The 24,229-nt window shown below is 43.3% G+C and overlaps 1 protein-coding gene across 3 annotated transcripts in view; it reads left to right on the top strand.

Annotated features, from left to right (window-relative positions):
* Window positions 1–24,229, top strand: part of col22a1 (collagen, type XXII, alpha 1) — an 89,428-nt gene that overhangs the window by 12,974 nt on the left and 52,225 nt on the right. The window contains exons 5-21 of one of the 3 annotated variants that reach the window (XM_035993218.1): window positions 4,266–4,377; window positions 5,038–5,161; window positions 6,967–7,242; window positions 7,407–7,487; window positions 8,774–8,890; window positions 9,003–9,047; window positions 9,163–9,225; window positions 9,454–9,492; window positions 11,210–11,263; window positions 11,372–11,425; window positions 11,527–11,580; window positions 18,268–18,321; window positions 19,341–19,385; window positions 21,597–21,650; window positions 21,769–21,822; window positions 22,328–22,363; window positions 23,676–23,705. In XM_035993218.1, the coding sequence (XP_035849111.1) occupies window positions 4,266–4,377; window positions 5,038–5,161; window positions 6,967–7,242; window positions 7,407–7,487; window positions 8,774–8,890; window positions 9,003–9,047; window positions 9,163–9,225; window positions 9,454–9,492; window positions 11,210–11,263; window positions 11,372–11,425; window positions 11,527–11,580; window positions 18,268–18,321; window positions 19,341–19,385; window positions 21,597–21,650; window positions 21,769–21,822; window positions 22,328–22,363; window positions 23,676–23,705 (1,292 nt within the window). The remainder of the gene's footprint in view (window positions 1–4,265; window positions 4,378–5,037; window positions 5,162–6,966; window positions 7,243–7,406; window positions 7,488–8,773; window positions 8,891–9,002; window positions 9,048–9,162; window positions 9,226–9,453; window positions 9,493–11,209; window positions 11,264–11,371; window positions 11,426–11,526; window positions 11,581–18,267; window positions 18,322–19,340; window positions 19,386–21,596; window positions 21,651–21,768; window positions 21,823–22,327; window positions 22,364–23,675; window positions 23,706–24,229) is intronic. The other 2 variants (XM_035993219.1, XM_035993220.1) reach the window with 2 other exon arrangements.

Here is a 24,229-nt window from a genome sequence, read left to right as displayed (position 1 = left end):
GCTATAAGGCTGCTGTGCAAACCACGGAGCCAAAATAATTTAGATAAAAAAATACAACAAAATTTGGCAAGAACCAAATGTCTTTGTATTGTATTGTTGTGTCAACGTTTTGTATTGTTATACATCAATTATACTGTACTATTGGTTGTTAAAACGTAAGTGGATAGTACACAATTTCCCTCTGAAATGTGGTTGAGTGGTATTTAGTGTTAGGGAGAATATACAGTAATGGATGTACTCAAGTATAACACGAGTACATTAAAATGATATGTAAGTACACATCTTGAGTAAATGTACTTATGCCGCATTTCCACTCCATGGTACCGCACAGCTCGACTCGATTTGACTGTTGGAACCGTTTCTTTGTGATCTTCCATTGGCAAACACGTGGATAGTACCTGGTGCCTGGTACTTTTTTTCTGTCAAAGTTCCAAGTGAGCTGAGCCGATACTAGAAGATGGAGTTAAAACACTGCAGACCACTGATTGGTCAGAGAGAACCGTTGCAAGCGCGACATCCTGCACCAACACGCCATTTTCAAATAGCCAAACTACCGTCAATAGCATTTATTTTATTGACTTGACCCAGATTTAATAAAATAGCAGCCTCCAAAACCACTTCATGGTCAATTGCTACAGCAGATGTTCTGTCGTTTGGTTGCTGATGAAAGAATCCAGCGAGAATGGAGCGTTGCCGTTGAAGATGACATCACGGCAGTTTTACACACCATCGCTATGATGGTCAACTAAGAGTCCCGCCTACATTGACAGGGTATTATCTCTAGGGGAAAAGGAACTCTAGAAATGCACCTGGTAGCAAAAATAAGTCGAGTAGAGTCGAGTTGAGCCGAACCACGCAGTGAAAATGAGACATGAGACTTTACATCGCTGAAGCTGTGTTAGTGTTGCCTCCACTGTTAGAGAAATGCTTGACGTTTGATATCACAACTTCCTACACTCTCAACTGACTTTTCGGTCGAAGATAAAGAACATCCAATCAGGGGTGATTTGGCAGCATAGAGTATTAGTACGTGCTTCTGATCACAGCTGACAGCATCACTTCCCACTGCCGAGACATAATATCAGATAATCGCCATCGAGCAAGTGCTAATTATGCTAATTATGGCTTTTCCTCTAAAGCGCACAGGAATTGGAACAAACTTGAGATAAATTACTGAAACCCACTGATGTTTTCTTAGGCAGATGTGCCACTTTGTCAGCTGTGCTGTAAGCACTCTAATTGGAATAAATCCTTTTGGGCTGTGTTTTGTTTATTTTTCCCATTCAAGTCCTGTCCCACTGGTAAATTATATGAGAACATGTTTTCTTGTAACCAAAAGCTAGGTTATTGTGGAATTCACTATAAATATACTGTACACACTGCAGTGATTTAGATTTATCTTACATTTAGCAACCAGCACCACAAATGAAACGGTGCTCCCTAAGAGGTACAAGTCACTACTATAATCATTTTAAATCCTTAGATACTGCCATGGTGTAACTTTAGAAATGGCTCTCTGTATTGTAATGGTTCCAACATTAGGTCAAAGGACCACCAGGAGCATTTGAAGAGGCCGCAGCAGGTTCAAAGCAAAAGTGTAGTTTTCATTTTTTCTTTGGATGTTGGCACATTGAGAGAAAGTATCAGGATGTTTTTTTTTTTTTTCTCGATTTACAGGGTAGCGACAGTTGTGTCATAATCAGATCTGAGAGCCCAAACCTGCATTGGGCCCTAGACCGCTGTTTTAAACGGCGGTCTGAGGTCTGAAGGGTTTTCCCAAAATGCAGTAAGATTGTAACTGTGCTGTGACCTCGCTTTATGACATACATTGTCAAACTCATTTGAGTAAAGTGGTTTTTTTTCTTCAGATTTCAGTTAAGCACATAAAGATTTTCTCTACATACAGAGAAGTACTAGACAAACAGTGTTTATCGTCACTACACCAGCAGCTTCTGTAGGTGCCAATTATGAAAAGCCAACAAATGTCCCCTACACTGGTGCAGAGAGAGTGTAATTCTCTGTGAGAACTGTCAAGATTATTTGCCGCTGATTTGACAGCCAAGAGACCTGTGGTTTGAGTCAGACTTGTGTTTATCATGGGCTGTCTAGTCCGACCCCTCAGGGTACTGAGCACACACGAGAGGCTGCAGAGCATCTTTGCGGCTCATGCGCTCACTATCTACTGCACTGCACAACTGTTGCCATCTGCTCTGATAAAAAGAATGCTGTGTGTGTGCATTTGCCTTTTCCCAGTCAGTGAACTCATCTGGCTTTTCCCGCAGATCACCCCATCGGTTAGTTTTTTTGGCTGTCCAAAATAACTTTTTCAGTTGATTATACGCTATTCACTGCCAGTCCAAATTACAGCTCTGTGATAAGATGGCCCCAAAACAGCCACAAAAGCGGCGCGGTGAGCGAATGTGCACGATGCGAGCATGGTGACGACGACAATCAAGGCCAGCAAAACTCACAGCTGCTCGGCTTCCTCGAGCAAACCCTTCAGCGACACTGATGAACAACAAAACATCCCTCTGTATAGCATCACTTGACTTTTTCACAAATTATTATCACTTGTCATTGTAGAAATACTAGACTTCTGCTCTGATTCAAAAATAAGCCAAGCCCTTTTATACCAGGCTTCTATCAGCAAATTACAATAGTCTTCTTTTTCATTTGGCTGCATGTGATCTGCTTGCGATGTTGTGTTTTTGCAAAGTGTGTCCTTTGGTTTTAATGGGAAGAACTGAAGACTGCACAAGTAGTTTTAGAGAACACAGCTACAATAATAGTTCTGACACCTTTCGGATACGCTAGTTCTCCTGATTGAGATTCTAATCTCTATGCTTTGGCGTTGGTCTTGCCAAAAACACAATGGCGGTTCTAGGGGGTGGCCAGTGCCCCCGTAATATTAAGACTCGACCCCCCTCTGCGCCCCTCTTACAAAATGGTGTCGTCCGGCGACTTTGGCGCGCAGAAGCTCGAGTGAAGATGATTACCTCTTCTGAAGAGTCCATCATGTTTTTTTAATCCTCTGTGTCCTCCTTGGCTACTAGCAACTGCGTGGAGGAGAGGTAGGCGTGGTGCACGATCACCAAACGCTTGCGTCATGTGGATGCGCCGACAGTGTTGTTGTCATTACTTAGAATTTGTCATGGGGGAGACAGAAACTACGCACTATAGCTTTAAGTAAGATCAGAAGCAGAAACAGCACCGTTTACTGACCAGTAGAGGTAACTGTTAAAGATGCCAGTGAATAAATGAGTGGAGGTGTATGAGAAATGTCCACCAAAAAATATTTTATTCATGTACAGACCAGCACAGTGAAACCCTCCCCCTGTGGTGAATGCATAGTAATCTGTTATCACTAACAGTGCACCTGAGACACTACTGACATACACAGTAGCTGCGGCGGATGACAAATCCCCTCAGTTATTCAGTCTGTAAAAATGGCTTTTGTTTTTAATGTATTTTTTACTCTGTTGCTAATGGCACAGTGGCAGCCTGTGTGTCTTACCACCTGTTTCCAGGCTATTTCTAATGACCTCTACTAAGCTTTTGCCAGACTCTCACATTACCACCTTAATGTTCCGGTTTCCTCTTTGGAAGATTAGTGCACTGGTGTCAATATTCCCACCGGAAACCTTAAATCTCATAGATTTAGTTGCATTACTGAAATGCCGTGCAGGAATACGTTGTGGCTGTCCTCATCCTGTTGGCTCGGTAATGGCACAGTCTGCTTTCGGGAGAGCTCAATGCACACACACAACATAACCACCAGCTTTCAGTGAGATCTGCTGGACAAACTGGTAGCATTACAACAACTCATCCTGCTGGCATTGCCATAGCTACAGCGCTTGTTTGCTGCACAAGGGAGTGTCCTTTCCGAACCCCCTAAATATGACCTGTGGTTACACCACTTCAAATCACAAGCTGAAGGGCAACGTTCACACACGTGCGCACACTCTCAGACTTATACCAACAGCGGACCCTAACAGTGATGGAAAGTAGTTTTTTTTCTCTCATCTGGCAGGAAATCAAACAAATGTTAATTTCACAGTTATTCCGTGATTTTAATTTTCCTCCAAAAAGCCAAAAACACAGTGGCTGCAGGGTGTGGTGGGACTGACCCAATTAAACCTCAGTATACCCCAAGAAATCTGACAAAGCCATAAGTCAACCTCAAGACTTAAGAGCCTTGGGTGCTCATTTATGTGTGTGTGTGAGAGACTTGAGTCCAACTAGGCTATTTTATTGTGTTGCTGCAGGGTTCGACCTGATGGAGTACTTCAATGTGAGAGATATTCTGGGAACCAGAGTTGATGAAGGCCAAAGTTCTTACGTTCGCCTTGGCACCATGCCCATTGTGCAGCAAACAGAGTAAGTGACCACCCTATACTGCAAACAATAAGCTGCACATTTTGTAAAGTTGTGACTTAAAGTTATGGCCAGAGAAACCTGTTAGGACAGTGTTTCCCAAACTTTTTAACATGACGGACCCCTAAACCAAAACAAATTACACCACAGAACCCCATTAGATACGATTTCGTCCCAGGGTCCCCCATCTGATAGTTTTCATATATAGTCATACATTTTGTCATTGTGTTACTTATGGATGGAATTATAGTGACAACAAATGATTCCCCTCTTTGCTCCACTTTGGTAACCACTGTGTTGGGGAACCCAGGGCAATAATTCACTGTTGGACCCCTACTGAAAATATGCAGTGTATAACACACAAAAGAATGTTTTCATGCATTTAATGCCGAGTTTAATTCACCTCAAAAGAAATACAAGATTGTCAAACAGTTTTATTAGCATGTCTTACAGTGGTTATTAAAATATAACACTGTATGCAAATGTTTTGCTCATAATACAAATAATGCAATGTCACTCTGCTTCGGAGAGAAGGAACTGTAGACAGACAAAGCGGTTATAGGTGTTTGTGCATAAAAGTCTAAACTTTGACTCTGTGTTCATGACATACGTAAAATAAAGCATGGCTTATGTCAGCAATAACAATGTGCCTTTACCCTGTAGAGACGTGTTTCCTCAAGGGTTGCCAGATGAATATGCCTTCGTGACGACATTCAAATTCAGGAAAACCTCACGACGTGAAGATTGGTACCTCTGGCAGGTTTTTGACAAATATGGAATCCCACAGGTGGGCCAATGTAAATAGTAATAAATGTGACTATTATTGTGTGTTTGGATTTGGCCATTTACAAGGCCAACTTAGAATAGGCGCAGTTCACTGACTATTCAGATCCTTTTGAAATTAATTATTATTAATGAATTAATTGAATTACATCTGTCAAGCCAAATGTAATTAAATCCACACTCCTGATCATAAATTTCAAATGGAATGTCACTTGTAATACTATAAGTTGTACCATAATTCTTCATGTTAAAGTAAACACTTGAGACAACATTTCTAAACGTTATACCCTAAATCGGCTCGATTATTTACTTTCATAGTTTGCCTCCACAGAAAACTAGGTTTTCTGATCTCTGTAATTCTTCACATCTTGACTTGAACTTCACAAGTTGTCAAAGTACTTTTACCTAAGTAAAAGTCATACTTTTTTAAGTAATACCACAATGCAGGGCTGTAGTCAAGACCAACTTAATAGAGTCCAAGTCAAGACCAAGTCCAAAGGCAATTGAGACCAAGTCAAGACCGAGTCCAGAGCAAATCGAGTCTTGTCCAAGACCACAATAGACAATATTGTCTTTTCAATGCAATACTATAACATAGTGATTAAGGAGTGAAGCTGGATCTGTAAACAAGAATGATCTATCTTCTAACATCAAACTAAGGGGCCATCCACACAGAAATGCTTTTTGGTGCAAATGCATGTTTTGCATCGTTCTGGCCGATGGTCCAAACGAATCCTGTAAACGCACTGCCTGAAGACGCACTTTTTTGAAACCTGGTCCCAGGGTGAAAAAATTCGAAAAACACCGTCCTTGCGTCTTCGTTTGGACGGCGAAGCTGCATACTTGCGTATCAATGATGTCATCGCCACACCCCTCAACCTCTAGCCTTCGACCTCTTATCCCGCGACGACCTCTCATAACAACAACAATAACAATGGCGGACTACATGCTTGTGTAGTTTCCGGTTTCCTTGCACTAGCCATTTTCGTCGTCTTCTTCTTGTATTTGGTTTCTTCTTCTACTGTCTGTTTATATACAGCGCGCAAGCTTTATGTGCATGCTCTGCCTCTTCTTCTCCGTTTTTGGTGAATTTCTGTAGCAGAAACAACGCCACCTATAGACCTGGAATATGAAGTAGCATGTTGAGTCATTTACAAATGGATCCGTTTGGACGCATATAGTCTTGAAACGATGCCAGGGAAGACGGGGAAAAAAAAAGATAACTTTGGTACGTGTGGACGTGGCCTAAAAAATGCATAGAATTCAGGCAACGTTTTGTACAACTGATCCGGAATCAGCAGCCAGGGACAACTTGACCTGTTCTCAATAGCCAAGAGTCCAAGACAATTCCAAGTCCAACAAGGCATGAGACCAAGACAAGTGAAAGACTTCAAAAAGGTGGACTCGAGTCCGGACTCAATTACTACATGCCTGCCACAGTGTATCAAAATATACTTAAAGTACCAAAAGAAAAAGTACTCATTATATATATATATATATATATATATATATATATATATATATATATATATATATATATATAATTATTGATGAGTTAATGTGTGCATTTAATATTTTTATCTAAATTACTATTATTTGTTATATTATATTGAGAAGCATGTGATTTTCCAACCTTGGGATCAATAAAGTCTTATCTTACGCTATAAGAATAAGTATAATCAAGTAGCTCAAAAATGTACTTCAGTACAGTACTTGAGTAACTGTACTTAGTCCCATTCCACCACTGAACTTGACTGCCTGTACTTTCCCGCTCCTATTGTTAACGTTGTCCCGCCTCCGACTTGTCAGGTGTCCATCCGCGTGGACGGTGAGAACAAGGCGGTGGAGTACAATGCTGTTGGCCTGACAAAAGACGCTGTCCGAGCTGTGTTCAAGAACCCTGAAGTCGACAACCTGTTTGACCGCAACTGGCACAAGATCGCCCTCAGCGTGGAGGCCAAGTCTGTGTCTCTGTACCTGGACTGCAAACACATCCAGACTCTGCCCATTGGAGACAGGGAGGACATTGATATCCAGGGGAAGACAGTGATTGGGAAGAGGCTTTATGACAGTGTCCCTATCGATGTGAGTTCTTTGCCCCGCATATGTGGTAGTTTAATACACGAAGCATTATGAGAGATTTTAAATTTCCCAATACCCTCCACTCTAGAGATATTGGGATGTGTGAAAAGAAATGTTATTGTCTGGAGGTTGATATGTTCATCAATTGTGTGTCTGTGTCCGTGCAGTTTGACCTCCAGAGGATGATGATTTACTGCAATTCCAAGCACGCAGAGCTGGAAACCTGTTGTGATATACCCAATGGTCCTGTGAGTATAAACAATTTGTTTCTAACGGCAGGTTACCTACTACTGTATCCCAAGCTAGTTTCTAATTTAAAACTTAAAAAATACTACTTTTTCCCCTGCAGCCAGTCTTTATGTTAAGCTAAGCTAATTACTAAGATAAACGCTAAGCTAAGCACCATTCTTAGGGCATAGACATGAGACTGATGAGAGTATTGATCTTCTCATCTAACTCTTGGCAAGAATATCAGTTCATTTACCAAGTTTCTAACTATTTTAACTCTAAAGTTACAATCTCGAAGATCTCCGTTTCATTCTCTTTGGCGGCACTTATGGCGATAAGCAGTAATTGCAGGTGTGTTTTGGGATCTCACCAAATATTCTCTGGGCCCTATCTTGCACCCGGCGCAGCGCAAAACCCAACGCAAGTGTCTTTGCTAGTTTAAGACCGACTCAGTTGTCAATTTCCCGTCCAGCGCCCACGGCGTTTGAATAGCAAATGCATCTGCGCCCATGGGCGTGCTGGTCTTACAGGGAGGTGTGTTCAGGTGCATTCTGGGCGTATTGCTATCTTGAGGCAGCGGGAAGTGATCGCGCCATTGACCAATGTCAATTGTCAATAGCTCAGCATTTCATTGTTATTTTAACAGCAAATTAGTAAAATGCACCTAGGCTTATGCACAGCCGCACACAAACATGCAAAAGATTACAAATAAAAATATTATGGTGCAAATCCGCCATCATAATAGCAATGCGCCAAGGTACAAACACGCCTGGCTTTTAAAGGGAATGGGAGATGACACTCTGATTGGTTTATTCCATGTTACGCCCAAAACACACCTATGAATTAATGAAGACATTAAGTACAACCCTTTTTAACCATGCGCCCGTGCACGGACCCTTTTTTCCGCCGTCAAACTAGCAAAAGTGGATTTGGACATGCCCTAAATGCACCTGCACCACGCGCTTCACGGCATGCGCTTAGATCGTTAAAATAGGGCCCGCTATAACTAAAGATGGCGCATTACAAGCTGCGCCAATGGTATGAAACGGTACACACTTCCTGTCTCCTGTGGATGGATCAAAAGTCATATTTGTATAATTTGTTAATACTTTCTTTTGCTAACATTAATGTAGATATTTACACAGCTAAAAGACATATTTAGCATTGGCCACTATATGTTGAGTGACATTGCCTGAAAGCCATTTATTGTCAAGCCAGAGTGGCTCAATGCTCATCAGATACTCCTGGCAGTTATTTGGTTTGACCATTACTTTTAATAAATAAATCATGAATCATATCATTTCAGTGCCCTAAGAAAGTGGTTACGGAGGCCACCCCTATTGAGATCCCCACTCCGACACCTACTGCTGTGGAGCAGCAGAGAGGCCCTGAAGTGAACTGTTCGTGCCCTGCAGGAGATAAGGTAAAGCCACCGGATTTTACCAGACTTTATCCCTATGTATTATTTCACAGATGAGTGGGAATCCTTTTCTTAAATGGCTTTCGAAAGACGTCTTTCTTTCCATTTCTCACAGGGAGATACTGGTCCGCCTGGTGTTGCAGGTCCTAAGGGTGAAAAGGTCATCTAATGTTGCCTTTAAGTACTTGTCTGTGTGTGAAAAGACTACAGTTTCATTATGTTCCAGAGCTGTTTGTTCTACTTTTTTTTATTGTGTGAACGTGCGTTTTTTTTAGGGTGACACTGGCCTTAAGGGCGCCTCCGGATCACCTGGAATCAGAGGACAAAAAGGAGAAACTGTATGAAAAACTTAAAGTGTGCACAATAACGAGTGTAGTTTTGATTTCAATGGATAGAAAATAGCTGAATGATTACGTTTCAACACATCATGTTCAGTGCTGTTTAGAGTTTTCGGTAGCTATCATACGTATTTCATCTATTTCAGATTGCATGCCTTCCAGCTATTATCTCTGCTTTTATTTTCCCGCCTCGATAATAATTGATCCTTGTCGATGAATTATTTGCAGGGCAATGTAAACTCTGTCAAAGGTGACAGAGGTGAGAAGGTAAGTACGCCTGTTCTTCCTGATGCTGCATGAGCATCATGTTCACCTTTTGTCTCCGTGCATATTTCATATGCATGTACATCTTAGACACAGTTTTCTGATTTCTTTCTCTCTGATGTTATATCTTCCTTTTGTTCCTATCTCTCATTTTATGTTTCTTTTATATGCTATTTTAGATATTTATTTAATTTTATTCGACTTACGTTTCTGTCAGGGAGTGGCTAGGAAAATGCTCAAAACAGCTGTTATTGTCAGAATTAGAGGGACAGGTTACCACAGAGGATGTGTAGCAGAGAGGGCAGGCCCACGCAGACGCCCACCCAGTCTGTCCAAATCACAGCCTCTGTGCTGCCTGGCAGTGCCAGCTGGGACGCTCACAGTATAATTTATTCCTTGAAGCAAAATCCTCAGCGTGCATTATTCAAGCTGTCCCGAGAGGGACGGTTAAAAATGTCCACAAGTGGTCTGGAAGACGAGACGTGGTCTTCTCACGTGTGTTATTTTACTTTGGGTGTGATAGTTTGGAGAATGCATGTGTCATTCTTTTGGATAAAACAGGTGTAAGTACAGTGTTTAAAAAAAAAAAAAAAAACAGTAGGGAGCTTTTTATTTTATTTGAATGTCAGTAACAGTCAGACAGACAGCAGGACTCATTTCATGATGAGTGCATTTTCATTTTGTAGTTCTTACTGCTGGAAACCATGCTGGTTTGATAAAACTGCATTAAATCAAACTTTAATGCAGGGCATCCCTGTTGCTTTTGCTATTTCCAACTTCCTGCGTGAGCATCTGTCTTCACTTTCTCCCGGCGAAGGCTGCAATTTGTCGCCGTAAACTTTTCTAAAGCCGATGCAAAAAAACATGACGTAAGCCCACCCCAAGCTGTGGTTAAAAATGGCTCGGTCATCAAGTGGCATGGTGGTGGTGGGGAGTGAATTCATCCGGCTTTGATTGCTTCTAATTGCATCTTTAGGCGACGGGAACAGGCAATTCCCCGCATAACAGCGTTGATATAGATAATGTCTTCTTGGTTATAGATTCGCAGCAGAGCGGGGGCCTCCCTCCCTCCCACTCTCTGTGATGAAAGAAATGACGTGCGTTAAAATGATACAAGCTCCCAAAGTAATTAAAGGTCCACCTTCTGTGACTTGTAAAGTGGCTTGTGAAGTCTTGCGGTCGCCAAGGCCTCATGGTACCGTGTAATTTACCCGCCATTCCTTTTCACTCAGTCCAGCTTTCGATCTCTAAAGGGGATCGCTTGACATCAGTGTACAAACCAAAAGTGCAACGCCTGTGAAGAAAGACAAGTGGGAAAAACCATTGTTCCTTGACTCTTTGGTTGGATGTGCGACCAGACCATAGTGGGTCTTGGTGAAGCAGATGACAGCTGTTAGCATATTCTGGCTCCCAAACATTTACTCAAAAGTTTGTATGTGTGTTTGTGTATCTTGACTTGTGTAACTCATTGTGTTCTGTGTAATATTAACGCCCCGTCTTTTGTCCAAATGTCTGTATGACTGTTTGGTTAATCAAGTCCATTCATTCACCTCTTGACATTTGCCTCTACATTAATCCTCCAACCCTCACTAAACCATGTTCTGTGACGCTACCAGGTTGATATTCTGACAGCACGCCATCGTCGCCTGCATTACCGGCCATCCTGCATGCATGTGTGTTACGGAACAGTCAAAGTCAATAACTTGCCTTCTGTTTACAGGGTGATTCAGGCAGCGTAGGGTTGACAGGTGCTCCTGGACAAAAAGGAGAGAAGGTGTGGAACTCGTGAACCTGGACATGTGGAGGATTTCATTAATACGTTGAATCTTATAGTGAAAGTTTACATCCTGGTATTAATGATGTGTTTCTGATCTTCTGACAGGGACTTGGTGGTGTGCCAGGTATTGACGGCTTATCTGGAGACAAAGGAGACAAAGTAAGAATGATATTTTTTGTTGTTGTTGATGAATTCAGTCAGGGTTTTGCAGCACTTGTGCAAATGTCTATGTTTTCATCTGTATCTTTTTTTGTAAACAGGGTGAAGCGGGGCGGGCTGGTAATCCAGGACTGCCAGGTGTAGCTGGACAGAAGGTTTGTGCGTGTGTCCTTCCCATATTTAGTTTTATACCTTTACGAGCCAGCGCACATGCATTTGGCTTATCATAATGTTGGTGTGTGTGTGTGTGTGTGTGTGTGTGTGTGTGTGTGTGTGTGTCTGTGTCTGTGGGGGGGTATCTTTATTCATTGTGTTTTTGGCACTGATCTCAGATACGCACTTGTTCTGACAAGTCGGCATCATATATATGTTTTTCTGGACGATTACCACTCAGCCTGGTAAAAAAAGGGGGCAGTTTGGTTGACTTTCCCTTGGATGAAGCATCAGTTGGTGAAAGAGCCAGGACGGGGGTGAAGGCAGGGGGCGCTGGCTCAGGTTTGGCCATGGACTGTGACAGGCAGCTCAAACCCAGGACTGGAGGGAATGATCGCCCCCTTTTGATACAATGCCGTACTCATTTAGTGAAATGCTACTCTCATGGCAGGGGGTAGAGACTGACCTGGTATATAGTAGTCAACACCTCATTATACCTAAATAAATGATTGGGCATTGCGAAACGGTCGCACGGTGGCAGTTTGAGACACGTGGTAATCATGTCACCCTAACATGTGACCGTTCTATTTAAAGTTATGAAACTGTCGCCATTTTAAACACGTGGTTGAGTTGTGAAACAACACTAGGTACTTGGTAAGCTTTAGGAAACAAAACTACTTGGTTAGGGTTAGTTATGGACCGGTTTAAAATAGACTGTCGATCTATGCAAATTGCGTTATAACTGTTCTAAATCACTAACTGGTGCTCAATTTGAAATCTCTATATTTTGACCCTTTAAGCGGTGATACAGACTGTCTATTAATGTATACTGTGTTATCACGATATCACTTTCGCATATCCTTCGGCTTACTTACACCACACATTTGTGCCAGCTTTGTAATGCCTACGTAATCTGCACTTTATGTAGCCTTTATGTAGCATATTGTATTCTGTACTCCTGTATTGTATTGAATGTGAAACTGTATGTTGTCTTGCACGCTCACTCTTTTCTTAGCCAGGTCGCCGTTGCAAATGAGAACCTGTTCTCAATGGCCACCCTGTTTAAAGTGCCCATATTATGAAAAAATCACTTTTTCTGGGATTTGGGGTGTTATGTTGTGTCTCTGGTACTTCCACACACATACAAACTTTGAAAAAAATCCATCCATGCTGTTTAGAGTGAGATACGGTTTCTGAATGTGTCCTGCCTTCAGTCTCTGGGTGAGCTGTTCAAAATCGGCATGGCTTGTGATGTCACAAGCCGAAACGAGCAGGCTAACCGCAACCATTAGCTCGTAGCGTTAGCATGCTAACGCTAATGCTAACGCTAGCATGCTAACACTAGCATGCTACCTCGTTCTCAATAGCAAAGCACTGCTACAACACACACAAGTTCACCATAATCTACAAAAGAACTACTTACATGTGCGCCCTCATTTAGAAGTCTCCCAGCTAATCCTGCCTTGTAACTGACCGAAGTTGTTGAAACAGCCTCTTTTACTGTCTATGGAGCTAGCTAGCTGACATGATCTACATCTGAGCTACTGAGCATGTGCAAGTGTAATCAAAGATAGTACAGAAGAAGAAGAAGAAAAGAGGTCTCACTCTGTAGCTAAAACAGAGACCAGCTGAAAAGAGGATCTGCAGCAGTGAGAGAGAGCACTGCAGTACAACAAAAATATGGTGTTTTTTGAAAATTAAACCATGTAAACCTATTCTGGTACAACCTTAAAATACAATTATGAACCTGAAAATGAGCATAATATGGCTGCTTTAAGGTTAAATAAAAAATAAAAAAATGCGTCGGCAGCATTCTATTTCATAGTATGTAAAAAAAACCATAATATTCAATGTGTATGAGAGGTTGCTCTTAGCGTACTTTTATCATATCGTAATGACCAGGTCATGACATTTTTTTACTTAAGTGTTTTGTAAGAGAGAGAGAGAGAGAGAGAGAGAGAGAGAGAGAGAGAGAGAGAGAGGGATGCGCTCAAAACCGGGATAAGCCTCATAACCGCAATATTCACGTCCATGTTAACACACATGATTCCAACAAATTTATAGCTCCTCCTGTGGGTTCAGCGTTACTCAGCATCCAGCAACCAGTTTATCTACAGATCGAGTCATGAAAATGAACTGATTAATCGTGCATGAGTTGTTGGTGAAATAACATATAATTAATGAAAACATAACTGTGAACAGAGCAGAGAGCCGAACAGAGCTGCTGTCGGCTGCTGCTCCTGTGCGCATTTACGCGTTGTTATCATTAGATGTGTTGCATGTCTCACAAAAAAACAATGCACGCACAGTGGCGTACATGATTACGGCTGCCGGCGTCACTGACAGACGTAACCGCATCACAGCTATAACTATGGCACAGACACAGACAGACTTGTACGCAACAAAGTTGGTTAAATTGTGTAAGCTAGCAATTGCTTGCTCCCTCGTTAGCCATTGCAACTGTAGCCTCCATCCATCCATCTTCGTCCGCTTATCTGGTCTCGGGTCGCGGGGGTAGCAGCTCCAGCAGGGGACCCCAAACTTCCCTTTCCCGAGCCACATTAACCAGCTCCGACTGGGGGATCCCGAGGCGTTCCCAGGCCAGGTTGGAGATATAATCCCTCCACCTAGTCCTGGGTCTTCCCCGAGGCCTCCTCTCAGCTGGACGTGCCTGGAACACCTCCCTAGGGAGGCGCCCAGGGGGCATCCTTACCAGATGCCCGAACCACCTCAACTGGCTCCTTTCGACGCGAAGGAGCAGCGGCTCTACTCCGAGCTCCTCACGGATGACTGAGCTTCTCACCCTATCTCTAAGGGAGACACCAGCCACCCTCCTGAGGAAACCCATTTCGGCCGCTTGTACCCTGGATCTCGTTCTTTCGGTCATGACCCAACCTTCATGACCATAGGTGAGGGTAGGAACGAAAACTGACCGGTAGATCGAGAGCTTTGCCTTCTGGCTCAGCTCTCTTTTCGTCACAACGGTGCGATAAATTGAATGTAATACCGCACCCGCTGCGCCGATTCTCCGACCAATCTCCCGCTCCATTGTTCCCTCACTCGCAAACAAGACTCCAAGGTACTTGAACTCCTTCACTTGGGGTAAGGACTCATTCCCTACCTGGAGAAGGCACTCCATCGGTTTCCTGCTGAGAACCATGGCCTCCGATTTAGAGGTGCTGATCCTCATCCCAGCCGCTTCACACTCGGCTGCAAACCGATCCAGTGAGTGCTGAAGGTCACAGGCCGATGATGCCATCAGGACCACATCATCTGCAAAAAGCAGCGATGAGATCCCCAGCCCAGCGAACTGCAACCCCTCTCCACCCCGACTACGCCTCGATATCCTGTCCATAAATACTACAAACAGGATTGGTGACAAAGCACAGCCCTGGCGGAGGCCAACTCTCACCTGAAGCGAGTCCGACTTACTGCTGAGAACCCGGACACAGCTCTCGCTTTGGTTGTACAGAGATTGGATGGCCCTGAGAAGGGACCCCCTGACCCCATACTCACCTCCAGCACCTCCCACAGTATCTCCCGGGGGACCCGGTCATAGGCCTTCTCCAGATCCACAAAGCACATGTAGTTGGGCATACTCCCAGGCTCCCTCCAGGATCCTTGCGAGAGTAAAGATCTGGTCCATTGTTCCACGACCAGGACGGAATCCGCATTGTTCCTCTTCAACCTGAGGTTCGACTATCGACCGAACCCTCCTTTCCAGCACCTTGGAGAAGACTTTACCAGGGAGGCTGAGAAGTGTGATACCCCTATAATTGGCACACACCCTCTTTTCAAAAAGGGGGACCACCACCCCGGTCTGCCACTCCTTAGGCACCGTCCCAGACTTCCACGCAATGTTGAAGAGGCGTGTCAACCAAGACAACCCCTCCACACCCAGAGCTTTAAGCATTTCTGGAAGGATTTCATCAATCCCTGGGGCTTTGCCACTGTGGAGTTGTTTAACTACCTCAGCAACTTCCACCAGGGAAATTGACGACAATCCCCCATCATCCTCCAGCTCTGCCTCTACCATAGTCGATCACCCATTAGTCGGATTTAGGAGTTCCTCAAAGTGCTCCTTCCACCGCCCTATTACCTCCTCAGTTGAGGTCAACAGCGTCCCATCCTTACTGTACACAGCTTGGATGGTTCCCCGCTTCCCCCTCCTGAGGTGGCGAACGGTTTTCCAGAAGCACCTTGGTGCCGACCGAAAGTCCTTCTCCATGTCTTCTCCGAACTTCTCCCACACCCGCTGCTTTGCCTCTTTCACGGCAGAGGCTGCAGCCCTTCGGGCCCTTCGGTACCTTGCCACTGCCTCCGGAGTCCTCTGAGATAACATATCCCGGAAAGACTCCTTCTTCAGTCGGACGGCTTCCCTGACCACCGGTGTCCACCACGGTGTTCGTGGGTTACCGCCCCTTGAGGCACCTAAGACCCTAAGACCACAGCTCCTCGCCGCAGCTTCAGCAATGGAAACTTTGAACATTGTCCACTCAGGTTCAATGCCCCCAGCCTCCACAGGGATGCACGAAAAGCTCCGCCGGAGGTGTGAGTTGAAAGTCTGTCGGACAGCGGCCTCCTCCAGACGTTCCCAATTTACCCGCACTACCCGTTTGGGCTTACCAGGTCTGTCCAGAGTCTTCCCCCACCCCCTGACCCAACTCACCACCAGATGGTGATCGGTTGACAGCTCTGCCCCTCTCTTCACCCGAGTGTCCAAAACATACGGCCTCAGATCAGATGAAACGATTATAAAATCGATAATTGACCTTTGGCCTGTGGGGCTCTGGTACCAAGTACACTTATGAGCATCCCTATGTTCGAACATGGTGTTTGTTATAGACAATCCATGACTAGCACAGAAGTCCAACAACAAACAACAACTCTGGTTTAGATCAGGGAGGCCGTTCCTCCCAATCACGCCTCTCCATGTGTCTCCATCATTGCCCACGTGCGCGTTGAAGTCCCCCAGCAGAACTATGGAGTCCCCCACTGGAGCCCCATACAGGACTCCACTCAAGGTCTCCAAGAAGGCCGAATACTCCGAACTCTTGTTTGGTGCATATGCACAAACAACAGTCAGAGTTTCCCCCCCCCACAACCCGCAGGCGTAGGGAGGTGACCCTCTCGTCTACCGGGGTAAACTCCAACGTAGCGGCGCTCAGCCGGGGGCTTGTGAGTATCCCCACACCCGCCCGGCGCCTCACACCCTGGGCAACTCCGGAGAAGAAAAGAGTCCAACCCCTATCCAGGAGTATGGTTCCAGAACCGAGACCAGATCTAACCGGTAGCGCTCCACCTCCCGCACCAGTTCCGGCTCCTTCCCCCACAGAGAGGTGACATACCACGTCCCCAGAGCCAGCGTCTGCTGCCCGGGTCTGGTTCGTCGAGGCCCCTGACCTTCACTGCCACCCATGTGGCAGCGCAGCCGACCCCAGCGGTTCCTCCCACAGGTGGTGGGCCCATGGGATGGAGAGATGGATGCCACGTAGCTTTTTTGGGCTGTGCCCGGCCAGGCTCCGTGGCAAACCCGGCCACCAGATGCTCGCTGACGAGCCCTCTATCTGGGCCTGGCTCCAGACGGGGGCCCCGGGCTTCCTCCAGGCAGGGTCACTCCATCTCTTCCTCAGTCACTCATAGGGTTTTTGAACCATTCTTTGTCTGGCCCCTCACCTGAGACCACTTTGCCTTGGGAGACCCTACCAGGAGCACAAAGCTCCAGACAACACAGCCCTCAGGTTCATAGGGACACACAAACCTCTCCACCACGATAAGGTGATGGTTCCCGGAGACAACTGTAGCCTGTTAGGCAAAACTATGCCAGGCTGTCTTTTGTTGTGATGTTTTTTTTTTCTGCTCCAAAATGGTTTAAAAATAATAATAGCAATAATACATCTTTTGATTAAGCAGTGATAAAAAAACAAACAAAAATGTTGCCTGCAGGCTTCTAGCCTGAACGTGGAAGACAGCTGACCTACTTCATCTTACAGTATAATAGGCCCACTTCACAGCAGCACAGGTGCTATCAATTTGATTAACGGTTGCACACTTCTATTCAAGCGTCCCAGTGAGCCATGGCAGTTTGACAGTGAGCCATTGTTAATTTGATTATTCACACCTGTGCATTTTCTCCGTGACATTTCAAAATGTCTTTCATAAAGCGGCCTATTAAAGCCTATTGAGCCAATTATTCATTACAACACATATGTGTTCTGATTAGGACTGTGCTGCGTAAACAAGTGAAAGTTATGGCTTCAAATATCAGTCAAGCCAACAGCTTTATCACTGCGGTGTGTATCATTTAAATGGAAAAAAACTTCTCGAAAAATACCTCATGAAAACAAAAGCAGTGATAAAAAGAAAGATAGCTTGCAAGTGAATATCATAGGACACATATTTTTGTTTCTTAAGAAAAGAATGAAAGTGAGGTTAGCGGTCAAAGTTCAAGGTTCTCCCATGGGGGTCTTGGGTGGGTGGCGGGGGGGGGGACTTTTACCACTGCCAACTGCTGTTTCTTTTTTGGGGTTTCAGGTGTCTTAGTTGGTCAGTTACATTTCTTACATTCATTTACCTCTGACTCAGCAGTCCCCCAGTTGGCCTGCAGTATATTACTGGGTAACACTTGTGGAAGGTCCCAGGTCAATAAACTGCACTAATAAAATGTTGTCCTAATCTATATTATATAGGGAATTCAAGGGGATGAAGGCACTCCTGGCACGCCAGGACCAAAAGGTGTCACTGTGAGTATAATCTGAGTGCATTTATCTGATTTGCCCAGGTAATCGAGGGGAATTTTGGTATTTGTGACAAATGTGAACAAAAATCTTTGAAATTGGTCCAATATTGAGCAAGAATGATGTAACCGGCAGACACAAACCGGAATTGCGCAACGTCAAAGTATGTCCACTTTAAGTGCTGTTTTTTTTGCAACTGACAGACTTGGGTTGTTATTATATAAGTGTCTGACTACATTATGGGAAGATGGAACCTGCCATCCTTTCATGTGTACCTTACTGAGGCCAGGTAAACACAGTAACTTTAGCTAATAGCAATAGCTTAACTCCGGTCTGTCTGCAGCTCTCCACTCTTGGAACAGCATTGTTCTTTAGGAAAATGGTACAATGGCTTTGGTACAGGATTATTTCCTGTTTATGGTCTGCAAGGCGCCGTGTACGGACACGAGTGTTAGGATCCATTTGTAGCTGCAGCACGTCAACTTCAGCCTGTCGGCATCCAAAGGCAATGTTTATGAAAGCTGCGTGAAGTTTAGCTTGACATTTCTTAAGCAAAATTCGGAAACACAAAGCTACGCTGTCTCTACTCCAAAACAACAAAATCCCTGGAACTCTTCTCTTTCTGCTCGTGTTCTATACTATAAACACACATCGTTCCACGCTGCTGTCTTTTGCCAAGTCACCTCGCAAGATTTCAGAACCAGACTACACCATCTCTCTATAATCAGTCAGTCACACAACCAGTCTTAGCCAGTGGCAAAAACAAGCACTTTTAGTGGACTGAAAACTACGGTGCGCATTTCTTTCATAGGATTACAGTGCAGTCCGGTTAGTGGCTGCCGGTTACAGGGTTGTAGCTCAATACTGGACCAATTTCAAAGTTCACATTAGCCACTTAGGCACAAATGCATGGGAAAAAGGGTGTATGTTAAAAAATGATTCCCCTTCAAGATCTGATATTGATAAATTGTAATATATACGATTTTGAAATTATAGTATTAATGATGTTGCTGTGGTTGTTGTAGGGTGAATCAGGTATAAAAGGTGAAAAAGGATCTCCGGGAGCCATGGTAAGTAATACTGCACAAGTTCTTTGATATAAGAAATCAAATTTGACTTATGTAATGTAAACAGATCACATCTACTGTAGCAGAGAGGGGTTCAGCATCTTGCTCAAGAGCACTTGGACAGAATAGAAGTTGCTGAGGAAAAAGAGAGTTTCACATTTACTTTTCCTGGCCATGTTTTCCCAGCGGGATTTGAACCATGTATGTTTGATTGAACCTGTGCAGAACAGGGTTCATACTGCAAATCCTGAAAACAGGGTTAACTTAACTGAGAGAGGCCATTCTTCTCAGAGGAACTGAGAACTGGGGGTGTAATCGGGCAAACAGATGTGGCTTCCTTGAATCACTCTCCACACTTCCTGTCTGGGATCCTGTAGGGGAGTTTGGCTATGCAGCTCATTCAGGCCTTCTCAAGCTTTGCTGATGTCCAACGTTTCCTCCTACCTGCTAACACCTTTCTTCTTTTGCCAACAAAATGATGTTAGACTGCAGTTCAGACTCAGCCGATTCAGCTAATAAATCAGTGAAAGGTTATCTGCCAGCATCACAATGGTTTCCAACTGAAGTCAATTTGTCAAGATGTTTTTGTGATCATGACTTCACTGATTCTATGAGTAACAGATTGAGTAGAATGATATGAGACAGTTGTAACAATTACTTTTGTATCATGCTGAGATGTCAACTCAAATTTAAATTTAAACGACTTTAACAAGGGGGTTTTGTAGAAAGCAGTAAACACGGAATCAGTACACTGATTACTTTGCCTTATGTCATGAAGATTTGCAGCAGGTTCTAGGCATACTGAAGGGCCATTCAAACATGCTGATGTCAGGTTTAGAGCTGTCTGTCTGTCAGCCAGTCAGTCAGTCAGTAAGCAATTTCCTGTTGGTGAAAACTGGAAAAGTACTTGCCTCAGTGAAGTGATAAAGGGAATATGTGGTTTAGAGTAGGCACCTGGGGTTAAAGTCAGAGCGATGTTTGCTGACTGAACATTCAAGGATATGTTTTGGGTTACACAGCACTGTCCACTGCTTAAAAATCTGCTCTCTATTAGCCATGCTAGCGGCGTGGCTCCAGGGATGGTAATGTACAAACGTACAACAAAATGGAAATCCAGAATGCTCTGCAAGAATACTGCAAGACCAACTATATTCCAATCGGCCTCAGCTGCACTTTGTGTTTTGGTGCTAATGAGCAAATGTAAGCATGCTCACATGCTCAACTAAGATAGTGACTACTAATAGTTAACACATACCTGCAGATAACATGTTAACTTTGTCATTGTGAGCAAATTGTCACTACCCGATCCATATCGGAAACTGACCAATGGGCTATCCTGATCCTAAATATTCAAGGTCAATGCCTAACCTCAACCATTGTCGCACACCATTGTTGCACATGCGTAGAAACAAATTGAGTTTCCAGTACGTGTTATTATGGGACCCACGCAACTTTGAGGCAAGGCCTGCCCTCAATAGCATTCACACACTACTATAGGCCCGACGTCTATGCTAACGCAAGGTAACATATTCCGATTTGTTCAGGTCTTGTCCCCTGACCAATCAGCTATCCTAACCTTAACCACTCAAGGTCAATGCCTAACCCCAACCAATCAAGCTGCTTCGTAGGGCAGGACCTAGAAGTTACGTGGGATCCATAATAACACTTCCAGTACGGATCGGGCAGCAACAAGCATGTTAGCACACTTATATTAGCATTTAGCTGAAAGCATCGCTCTCAGGGATGTATTAAGGAGACTAGCTTAGCTGTAAACCCTTTAGTCTTGTTTTGTTAACTACTTTTCCGTTTGGTTCAGAACTGAAAGCATCTTGTGCCTTTCATTTTCTGTTTATGACATTTAAGTTTGTTGTCATTACCTGTGCAGCCATGGTAGCTACCGCAGCACATGCCAACTATGTAAATACTGTATTTGTTGCAAACAAGCTGTAACATGCATCACTTCCTGAGCCGGCTATTTTTCACAAAATACTCTCCAGCTATTTGGTGTTTAGATTAGCAAATATAAAAGCTTTTATGACTGTGATCATAGACATTTATAGACACCTTTGTTTATTATTAGTGGAGACATAAAAAACTGGCATTCACTTCGATAACATAGCCAGATTTTTTTTTTTTTACTTTCTTTTATTGAGTTCAACATTTATTGTAGCAACACCTTGTACATGCTTTCCTTTACATTTGTTTTCATTTCAGGGCGTGGCAGGTTCGGATGGATTCCCTGGCAAACCCGGTGTTCCAGGGAAAGATGTAAGTCGTGATCCTCTGTTTAGGATCCTGCAGTTACAAACAGGCCACTGACATTAGTATGTGACAGATGGAGTGAGTCACCTTTGTATTAATGAAGATTTTGTCTAATATTGATTAGGGTTTGAGAGGACTGGTTGGTGCACCCGGGCCCGGCGGAATTCAAGGCATCAAGGTATGTCCCTGTCTTGTGCTACGTGCAAAACACCCATTCACTTCATTAGAAACACTTCAAAGAGGATTTTGCCGTAAGCATAATGTCATTAAGCTGATATAAATCATTTCAAAGAGGTATCATCGTAACATCGGTTTTCCAAGTTACTGTCTGCCTTCTCCAGACATTCCTCAGTCTCCTCTGTGTACCATCAAAGTCAGCCCACTCGTTTGTCTGAGAAAATAAAATGCAGAGTTCATTTGTCTGTCTGTAATTACTGACTTTGATGAGTCTTCCAGTGGTGCACACATGCTTATACCACACCCATAAGCACAATATATTCCCATCGTACTTTTACCCGCAAGTTTCACTTTCCTTTGGGCCTACAATAAGTACACATGTGTCATCTTCTAAATTACGGTCATTGCCGTGTCATTAGCATGTTGCCCTCGGTGCTTCACCCTGAAAGTCTCTTGATTCTAATGACGGGGTTTTTCATCTTTGTTGTGTGTGAACTACCTCACAGGGGGAGAGAGGCCTTCCCGGATTACCTGGGGATGTGGTGAGTACCAAAAATAGACCAAAAGGATAAACAATTACAGGCTGGTTTAGCGATGAAGAATATCAACTTCAACTTTATTGATATCGTCCCCCACGGGCAATTTGTGGTGCAGCAAAGGCATACATGTAAGACAATCAGACACACAGCACAACAAAACACAACAAAAGGAAATCCACATTGAGTGGAGCACTAAAAAAATAAAGCACATGGATTACATAAATCACATAATTGAAAGTGGTGAAGGTACTATAATCCATCATTAAGGTGGCAGTAATTCCATCATAAAGTGCTAGTGCAATAACATCCAGATAAATTAATAGAGATCTATAAAAACCATCATCAATCAGTGATACAAATCTGAGCAAGTACCATCATAAATAAAACTACAAACAATCCCTACAAATCTAAACCAGTACAATCAATGTTAGGAGTAAAACAGACCCTAATGACCTCTATACACACACACTAAGAAATACCACTGACATTAAAAGTCCAATCAATAAATAGCAACTAGAATGGCCTTTTCTACAATGTCATTACCATCATCATCATCATCATCATCATCATCATCATCACCATTCGACATGAAGAACATAATGGCGTGATGGAGAAAGGATGAACACTTAAAAAAGCAATAAAAAACCCAAATAAACAATCTATAATTAAAATTTAATTGTGCATTTCATCTATGATCCTGTTATGCATTCTAACGATTATTACTTCAAACTAAGCAGGTAATCATGGACAAGAGTGACCTGCTGATTTTGGTCTGTAACTGGAAGCACAAGTCTTGAGTGGGGGGGGCGCTGTTCTCCACACAGAAGAAGCTAAACAATTAGTCGACTAACTGATTATCTGATTGACAATAAGCTCGTTTTCGGTAAACAATCATTTAAGTCATTTTCAAGCAAAAAAGACGGACATTTGCTGGTTCTATCTTCTACAATAGGATGCCATTATATATGTATCATATATGTGATAGTAAACAGAATTGCTTTTGGTTTCGGACTTTTGGTCGGATAAAACAACCAATTTGAATAATTCCAATTGGGCTGAAAAAGGAATCGTCCTTTTTTAAACAATTTTTTGATATTTTATAGATAAAATCATTTATCAAACAATTATGAGCAGATGTATAATGAAGCCATGCAGGGTTTTCTTGTTGTGAGATACAGGTTGCCAGTTCTGTTGTCCATGGCCTCATTTCTTCACAGTAATTAGTCCAAGAAATCACAATGAATCTGTCAATGATTTGACTAGCTGAAAAACAAACATCATTTGACGATTTAATCATCTTTTCTTTTAATTTCAGCATCACAAAGAAGGCTTACAGGGTGAAAAGGTGAGTCATTGTTCCATAATGAGATAGTTTGCCATGTTCATTGACCTGAAAGTCAAGATTTTAAAGGCTACTTCATAGTATTAATTATAAAATAATTATAGAGTAACAGGTTATTAATGCAGTGTTAATCCCATCATGACAAGTGCAGTGATCCAGGGGTGGAGCGAAGGGGGTGGCTTCTGGGGCGCCAGCCCTACTGCAAATGTTTTCTCAAAAGTCCTGAATCTTTTAGGGTTTTAAAATAACTTCATCTTTGTGTCATTTCTGCCCAGTCTCTCTGACTTGACCAGCAAATCAATGAAGCAATTGTTCTTTTACTAGGGAAATATCACCATTCATTCTGTGAACTCTACTAAAAATAGGTTTCAAGATTGGTAATGCTGTTTACGCCAAACGCATACCCTTCCCTATGTTATGTAACTCAAAAATAGTAACATCAGACACTTTTTGCCTCTTTTCAGGTGGGAGAAGTGAAAATTAGTCATCCTCTACATGTGTTGTTTTCTGGTTTTAGAATGAAGTTA

The sequence above is a fragment of the Sander lucioperca genome, chromosome 16 (assembly GCF_008315115.2).
Source record: "Sander lucioperca isolate FBNREF2018 chromosome 16, SLUC_FBN_1.2, whole genome shotgun sequence".
NCBI lineage: Eukaryota > Metazoa > Chordata > Actinopteri > Perciformes > Percidae > Sander > Sander lucioperca.
The sequence above is the reverse complement of the archived record's forward strand: the minus strand, read 5'-3'. Positions and strand labels throughout refer to the sequence as shown.